This window comes from Cebus imitator, unplaced genomic scaffold, assembly GCF_001604975.1.
Source record: "Cebus imitator isolate Cc_AM_T3 unplaced genomic scaffold, Cebus_imitator-1.0 Scaffold5, whole genome shotgun sequence".
In the NCBI taxonomy this organism is placed as follows: Eukaryota; Metazoa; Chordata; class Mammalia; order Primates; family Cebidae; genus Cebus; species Cebus imitator.
This window is the reverse complement of record NW_016107320.1, coordinates 6,226,706-6,235,763: the sequence shown is the minus strand read 5'-3', so window position 1 is coordinate 6,235,763 and position 9,058 is coordinate 6,226,706. Positions and strand designations below refer to the sequence as shown.

At 36.5% G+C, this 9,058-nt stretch overlaps 1 protein-coding gene across 9 annotated transcripts in view; it reads right to left on the bottom strand.

Moving 5' to 3' along the window:
* The window catches only part of WRN (WRN RecQ like helicase), a 148,372-nt gene that overhangs the window by 105,504 nt on the left and 33,810 nt on the right, over positions 1-9,058 (bottom strand). For all 9 annotated transcript variants that reach the window (XM_017536029.2, XM_017536052.2, XM_017536034.2 and 6 more), the window contains 4 exons: positions 7,764-7,909; positions 7,140-7,288; positions 5,634-5,783; positions 4,394-4,463 (listed from right to left, as the gene is read on the bottom strand). In XM_017536029.2, coding sequence (XP_017391518.1) covers positions 4,394-4,463; positions 5,634-5,783; positions 7,140-7,288; positions 7,764-7,909 — 515 coding nt within the window. The remainder of the gene's footprint in view (positions 1-4,393; positions 4,464-5,633; positions 5,784-7,139; positions 7,289-7,763; positions 7,910-9,058) is intronic.

The following is a 9,058-nucleotide window of genomic DNA, read 5'->3' as shown; positions in this document are numbered from 1 at the left end:
AAAAAAAAAAAAAAAAAAAAAAACAAATAAGTGTCACATGAATCAATAAATATTTGCTTTCCAAACTAAGCTTCTAGAAAAATAGTTGTTTATACATGCCTTAGTTATTTCTAAAACAAGCTTCTAAGAAAATGTTTTCAAGCCAGATACAGTGGCCTGAAACCCCAGGTATATGGGGGCTGAGGCAGGAGGATCACTTGAGGCCACGAGTTTGAGCCAGCCTGAACAACATAGTGAGACCCTGTCTGTTTCCACATTCCTTAGCTCTTACTCCTCTATTCATGTTAATATGATTTCCACCCACCTCATACTCTTGCTATGGTTATAGGACCTTCGTGTTACCAAAGCCTGTGGACTCTTCTCTGTTTGAACAGCACATGCCCCAAGGGACCACTCCTCAAAACACTCCTTTGCTACCCAGTACAGCAAAGCTACTGTTTAAAAGATTACAAATGGCTGGCACATTGCCAAATCTAATGATGAATTCTAAGTCCTCAGTTTCTCACTCTCAGCAAAATGTAAAACAGTTGATAGCATCCACCTACTTAAAACATGTTCTTCACTTAGCTTTCTGCACACCACACCTCCTAATTTCCTCGATGTCTATGGCAACTCCTTTGGTGTCCCCTCCTCCATGCAAATGTTCAGCACTAAGAGTTCCTCGGGATTCTCAGTCCCAACTCTGTAACTCAAACTGTCCTCTGCACTACAGCCAACAGAACTAACGCTCGCACCACCTCCACTTAGCTGTCTTACAGGTCTCCCTCCCTTAAAACACCTAAAATCAACTGTGTGACGACACATCCCAAAATCTTGCTCTTCCTTAATGCTTTTCATCCCTGTTGCTCGTGCTAACAACACAGGACTAATCCTTGACATATGTCTTTCATCATTACCTCAAATTCCATTGCTTTAGTAAATGTATCTTGAGGCTGGGCATGGTGGCTCATGGCTGCTCTATTAAATGCATTTTGAGGTCAGGTGTGGTAGCTCATGCCTGTAATCCCAGCACTTTGGGAGGCCGAGGCAGGTGGATCACTTGAGACCAGGAGTTTTGAGACCAGCCTGGCCAACATGGCGAAACCCAGTCTCCACTAAAAATACAAAAATTGGCTGTGCATGGTGGCAGACACCTGTAATCCCAGCTACTCGGGAGGCTGAGGCAGGGGAATCAATTGAACCCAAGAAGCCAAGGCTGCAGTAACCTGAGAACACACCACTACTCTCTAGCCTGGGTGACAGAGCAAGGCTCCATCTCAAAAAAAGAAAAAAAGTGAATTTTTTATCTGTCAACTTCTCTCCATTCTCAATACAATTAACTGATTCAAATTGCCACTACCTCTCACTTAGATTATTGTCGCAGCCTCCCAAAAGATCCAACCATCCATTTTTTTATCCTAGAGCCCAAGTTGTCATTTTTTTAATGCAATTCACTTCACTGCTATGTTTAAAGCCCTCGGTCACTTCAATTGCTCTTGGGAGGAGACATAAACTCCTTACCAAGGCCCATCTGCTTTTCTTTTTCAGCTTTGACGTCATCCATCCGGCCCTATTCAATGTTCACTATACTGGACTACTTTCAATTATCTATAGATATCATGATTTCTCTTACCTCTGAAACGTGGCACCTGCAGTTTCCTGTGCCCATTCTTTCCCATATTCTTCTGCTAGCTCTTTTTTTTTGTTTTTTGAGATGGAGTCTCACTCTTGTCGCCCGAGTCTCACTCTTGTCGCCCAGGCTGGCGTGCAAGGGCACGATCTCAGCTCACTACAACCTCCACCTCCCAGATTCAAGTAATTCTGCTGCCTCAGGCTCCCAAGTAGCTGGGATCACAGGTGCCTGCCACCACATCTGGCTAATTTATTATATTTTTAGTAAAGGCAGTGTTTCACCATTTTGGCCAGGTTGCTCTCAAACCCCTGACATCAGGTGATACACATACCTCAGCCTCCCAAAGTGATGGGATTACAGGCATGAGTCACCATACCTGGCCTTAGCTAACTCTTGTTCAGATTTCAGGTCTTGCTCTTACCTGTACTTTCTCCAGAAAATATTCTAGAATATTTCCCCCAACATGTGTCAGATGTCTCCCTGTGTGCTAACTACAGCACCTTGTTTTCCCATGACATATGACTCATCTCCTTATACTGAAATTGCTTTTTTCATTCATCTATATCCCCAATAAAACTATAAGCCCCTCAGGAAACAGATCATGCCTGTCTGTTCACTACTGTATTCCCATATCCTAAAATGCTCAACAATATTTAACAAATGTGTAAATGTGTCTTTAACTACTACATCATTTGGTGTTTATTAACTACCACCTTGGGAATAAGTCAATGAGGAAACAATGTGTAAATATCCTTTTATGTTCTAATCTATTTTTATCCTTTAACAAGAAGAAAAAAATAGTCTAAAAAGCAAAAGAGAAAAGTGGTCATTTGATAATATCATCCACATATACATGAAGAAAATTAGAGAACAATGAGGCTGATACTTCTGGCTAAGAAACAGAAAGGAAGAAAGGTAAGAAGGAAAGAAAAAAATGGTAATCTTAGTTATGAGGTTGGTACAAAAGTAATTGCGGTTTTTGCCATTAAAAATTACCAAAACCACAATTATTTTTGCACCAACCTAGTATAATTCACTGGAATCTCAGTCAAGATGTCACAATACACTCACATATATAATGTAAGAAAGTGGGGGGAAAGTGAAGGTCAAATAATGTAGTATTGCAATGACAAGTACACAGATACCAGGACTTCCACTACTATGTTATTAATATATGTTACTTCAGTGAAAATAATTGTAAACATTCCTTGGAAGCATTTTCACCAAAACTGCACAAGCAACAAACTTGTACATGTAACCTACATGCAATTCCACAAAACCAGAAAAACATAAATCTCCTCTGTTAAATTTTAGTTTTATTATGAGTTAAATAAGTTCTTATATACTGGTTACCAAATCAGGTTAAAATAACCTATCACTTGCCTCAGTTAATTAAGATGGTCATTCCTCTGTATCCTTGACGGATAGGTTCCAGAACCACCCCCGCCCCCCCCCAACATGGATACCAAATCCATAGATGATCAAGTCCTTTATATAAATCCATAGATGATCAAGTCTCTTATATAAAATGCTGCAGTATCTGCATATAATCTATGTACATTGTCCTATACACTTTAAATCATCTCTAGATTTCTTATAATACCTTATATAATGCCTACACTTCACTTCATTCATATGTATTCAATGTGATACTTCATGCAAGAAATTCAAGTTTTCATTTTTTTAAACTGTGAAGTCTTTTTTTTTTTTCTGGAATGGTCTCAATCTGCAGTTGGTTGAATCCACAGATGCAGAACCCAGGGATATCGAAGCTGACTCTAACTTACAACCACCGGATCTCTGACTACAAAGAATCAGCAGGCATTCATCAGAAGTGGCTCTCCGGGGAGGGGAAGTAAGTATAAAGACTATTCTACCTTAACATATAAAGGAGGGCTGTACTCCACAGAGGCTCTGATTCTCTTCTCAATGACAATTATAAAGAATATCATATCATTTTATATGAGGCAGTCATGCCATATTTTTAAGAGTATTTAGCAAAATGGTCTAATTTAATTAACATCTTAACAAACACAATCATTTAAAATCTCCAAAAGGAAGCTACAAGAATAGTGATAACCTTATACAAATCAATACAGATGCTTTGAATACTTTGTCCCATTTAGTGTTCACAATTATTCTATAAAACGTATTATGCTAGTATCCACATTCCACGCTTGGTGAAACGGGTACATTCCCAGGTCACGTGGCTGGGATTCACACTGGTCTATGCAACACAAAAGCCTGGAGCTTATCCACTCCACTACGTGGCTCTTTCTGCTTTCCCTGGACCTCTAAAAACAGCACTGAAGTTGAATGACATATCCATTCTTTTTGAAGAAAGGACAGAAAAAAATTAGAAATGTAAACCAGTATGCTTGAAAGCATTGTAAACTGCTCAACAATATGTAATAAATGAATAAATGCATCTTTAACTACTGTATCACTTAGTGTTTTAAAGCACTGTATACAAAGCATTTTAAACAGTTATAGCAAGGATGTATAATCTCCAGACTGGGAGAAAGCTGGTTGTGTCACTGACATTATGAAAGCCACAAAGCCCCAACTCTAGAAGCCTAATACATAGCAATGCTACAAAGTAAAAAGGAAGGGCTGCTTTGTCACAAGTAACAAAGGTGAAACACTAATCTTGGGCAGCACTGCTCACACATTCAAGAAGTTTCAGTACTAAATGCTTTGCAAATATGTGAATATTGCCTTTTATGGAGATAAGCCTCACAAAAAACTGAATTCACATTTTATTTATGGATCTTAACATACCTTTATTTATAGTAAACATTTGCACGGCATCATCCATAATTTCTAATTTTCGGTAAATAATGAAACCAGCCTATAAAAAAAATAAAAAGAGTATGCTGAAGATCACCAAAATAAACCGTAAGTCCCATCTTCAAAAAAATCAAAGAGAATGATTCGTGAAGCACTCAAACATGGAATTCAACCTATTATGTGACACAAATATCAGTATGTCTCCATTTAAAAATCATACCAATTTGTGAAAATTAAGAAAGTAAGCTGCCTAAGCCTTAAAAGTTGGTTTTCACTTTTTTACACTCGATATTACACACAATATCCAAATTAAATAACCCATAATGGAATCTCACAAAATCCAATCTAGTAAGAGAAATCTTACTTAAATCAACTGAGAATGTTAGTCAATGTATGAACAGTCCTCCTTCTAAGTCCTGTTCACAAGAACAATCAAGTCACATTGATTTTTCATGAATAAAAATGCCACAGAACTTGTGCTAGTTCTCAAGAAGTTTGGGGATATCTTTTAAAGGAAAATTATCATCCTAACAAAAATGAATTGTTTGCTGGTTACAAATCAAAGGAGTTTCCATTCCTTTGATAGATGCAAAGGCGAAACAATAAAAAATTCACCTACAAATAAAAGCTTGAATTAGGAGAAAACAAATTCACTATGGAATAAAATATGTTTCTTTAAAAACACACAATAGTGCTACATATTAAGATAAGCCCAGATTTCACCATATATAAACATGTAAATATAAAAATATATCTAATGGCAGCAACAAGCTAAATTTGAAAGCAATTTTTCTAAAATTTCACCACATTTTATACATAAATATAAGAAAAAGGCCAGTTTCAAAATAGAAACTGTACTATAATTATTTTCCTTCTGAATTGCTTATATATCGAATCCATCATCAGTACTATTTGTGCTTGCTCAGCCTGAGTTTATTAGCCTTTCATGTTTTCAGCAAGTTCACATTTTTTTCACATACAAATTAGAGATGAATTTGGCTTCATGACAATGAAAATAACTAGCATTGAACAATCTGTTGATTGGTACTTGCTAATTAATATCGAGAATGAACAATCTCACTAAATATCTTACTAACCATTTTCCAATGCCAAACTGATACAAAATATTTTGGTAGAGTTGTTGCCACTACTACAATAAAATTTTTCTAAAGTAATTTATAATAATGTTTTTAAAACACATAATCATTTCTAAAGATCTTTAAGCACGTACATAAGCATCAGTGGCTGCATACAGTTTCTGGTCCTCAGTGAGAGGAAATTTACTCCAATTGCTACAGCGGATAGACTTGTCTTTCAGAAGCTGTTTACCTAAGAGGTGTTTAACCAGACCGTTGAGGCTCCAGGTCTCTATACATTTCAGCTAGAAATTATGAAAAAGCAACACAGTAAAAATTAGTTCCTGTTTTCAGTATTACCTAACGACATCAAATGAACATGCCACAAATAAAATTAGGAAATGTTATACCAAAATACAACCCACAGATAGCCTTCAACAAATTCCCTGTCACTAAAAGCCTCATTTGCAGTCCACACTGTAAGAATTTTTAATTCTAGAATTTCCCTAATGTAGGTATTAAAATTCTTGGACTTTGAAAGTATTGTTCATGAACAAAGTTGAATAGTTAGTAGGCTTTCTACTTCCCAGCCAAATGAATACTTGGCTAAATATGACGATTTACTGACTTCATTAATAAAATATGTGAAATATAGGTAATGGAACCGATCACTAAACTTCCACTAAGAGCATTGTATCATAAGAGCTACATTATGCTCTCCCTTAAAAAAAATTTTTTTTAAGTTATTGGTATAAATGGATTAAAAATATATACCTAAAACACAATATTTACATTTGCAAATATATTACAGTAAAAGAGTACCAAGAACTGGGAGGAAGGAAAGGAGACGGCTTGCTTAAAGAAACTATATGGCAAGATACTGAATTAGAACTAAAAGTTTTCCATTGTGGAAGACTGTGGCAATTCCTCAGAGACCTAAAGAAAGAAATACCATTTGCCCCAGCAATCCCATGAGTGGGTATATACCAAAGGGAACATAAATCATTCTGTTATAAAGACACATGTACGTATATGTTCACTGCAGCACTATTTACAATAGCAAAGACAGAGAATCAACCTAAATGCCCATCAATAATAGACTGGATAAAGAAAATGTGGTACATATACGCCAGGGAATACTATGCAGCCATTAAAAAAATGAGATCTTGTCCTTTGCAGTGACACGGATGGTGTTGGAGGCCATTATCCTTAGCAGGATAAACTAACACAGGAACAGTAAAGCAAATATCATATGCTCTCACTTATAAGTGGGAGCTAAATGATAACACACAGACACATAAAGGAGAACAACACATACTGTGGGAGTTGGAAGGTGGGAGGAGGAAGAGAATCAGGAAAAATAACTAATGCATGCTAGGCTTAACACCTGGGTGATAAAATAATCTGTACAATAAACCCCAATGACACAAGTTTACATATGTAACAAATCTTCACATGTACCCCTGAACTTGAAACAAAAGAACAAACAAAAAAACCTAAAGGTTTTCCTTATAGAACATTCACTTGGAACTTTTTTATTGCTACAAAAACATTATATAACTTAAATTATTTTTCCAAAAAAAACTAACATTCAGATAGAAAGTAGTCTGTACAACACAAAATTATCTCCATTATGAAAATAATAGATATATTGCTTTTACCTTTTTATTGGCAACATCTGTCAACTCTACAAAATTCTCCAATTTGACATCAAAGTCACGTAGAAGTTTCCACTGATCTCCTTCAATTCCTACACCTGCCTTTTTAATTGCTTTATTTTCAAGCAACATTTTTAATCCCTGGGGAAAAACTGTAACATTTTCTTGTTATTTCCATAAGTTCTGTCAGGTATGACGGATTTATTTCCTACTTCTTATATGTACCACGTTTACGTTTAAATTTGTGTTTAACATTAAGCTTAAATTCAGAAACACATTCACCTTGAGTATTTCTTAACTAATGCAAATGGTCCTGATTGATAAATGACAAGAAAAAACAACCAGTTTGAATGCCACTCCTGCTAGCACTGGCAGTATATATCCTGGTCATTTAGCTCCTTAAAATTTCAGTTTTCTCTGAAACAGAAAACATGTCAATGCCTCACAGGTATGTTGTGAAAATTAAATAAAACAAGGAATGTGAGTGAATCAGGTAGAACATAAATACTTATATAAATTTAAGATAATGAGAGAATAGCTCGCTAATCAAAGAACTTAATTGCATAGAGATAAAGTTGACCTATTTCAATTACCAACCATAGAAAAATGAAACAAAGAGATACCAACCTGACAAGGAAGAAATGTGGAACAAATAACATTTGCTCTCAGAAACACACAACTGAATTAGTGCAACTTTGCCAGGTTTCCCTTTATTGTATACTGGAGGCCACTCCATGTCAAATCCCACCACATCCCCATCTGATAGACTCATGCTAAAGGGAGAAAAATAGTGTAAATTAATTATGTTAAAAGTTTAAACTGCTGCATAACTAAAGATATAGTTCAAAAATTAAAAGGCAATCACAGACTGTTAGAAGATATCTGCAGCAAATACAACTGATAATGAACAGCGTTAAGAAAATATATGAAATTCCTTGAAAAATAAGTAAGAAAAAACAAATTATTCAGTAGAAAAAATGAGAAAAATATGAACAGGTAATTCCCAAAAGAAAATCCAAGTGACCAATAAATCCAAAAGATATGGCTGGGTATGGTGGTTTACGCCTGTAATCCCAGCACTTTGGGAAGTCAGGGCAGGAGGACTGCTTGAGACTAGGAGTTCAAGACCAACCTGTGCAACACAGCATGTCTCTACAAAATAATTTAAAAATTAGCTGGGCATTGTGGCGCATACCTATAGCCCCAGCTACCCAGGAAGCTGAGCCAGGAGGATCACTTGAGTCCAGGAGTTAGAGATTAGTGTGAGCTATGATCACGTCACTGCACTTTAGCCTGGGCAAAAGGGCAAGACCCTGTCTCTAAGAAAAACAAAAATAAAAAATAAATTTTAAAAATCCAAAAAATATGTGAAAGCACTACTTTTCACTAGAAGTCAGAGAAATGTAAATTAAGTCTACATGATTTCACAAGTATCTGATCGATAAAAATTAAAGTTTCAGAATACCAAGTGCTAACAGGTTATCTACCAGTGGTTAATGTATAAATTGGTAAAATCCTTTTGGAAAAAACTTTGCCAATGACAGTATCTAACTGAAGATACATAAACACTATGACCTGGCAATTTTTGTCACAGATAAATGACACCCTCAAATAGGCATGTTTAAGAATGTGCATTGCAGCCAGGCGCAGTGGCTCACACCTATAATCAATCTCTCCACTTTGGGAGGCCAAGGCAGGCAGATCATGACGTCAGGAAATCAAGACCATCCTGGCCAACATGGTGAAACCCTGTCTCTACTAAAAATACAAAAATTAGCCAGGAATGGTGGTGCATACCTGGAATCCCAGCTACTCGGGAGGCTGAGGCAAGAGAATTGCTTGAACCAGAGAGTTGGAAGTTGCAGTGAGCCAAGATGGCGCCACTGCACTCCAGCCTGGTGACACAGAGAGACTCCTCTCAA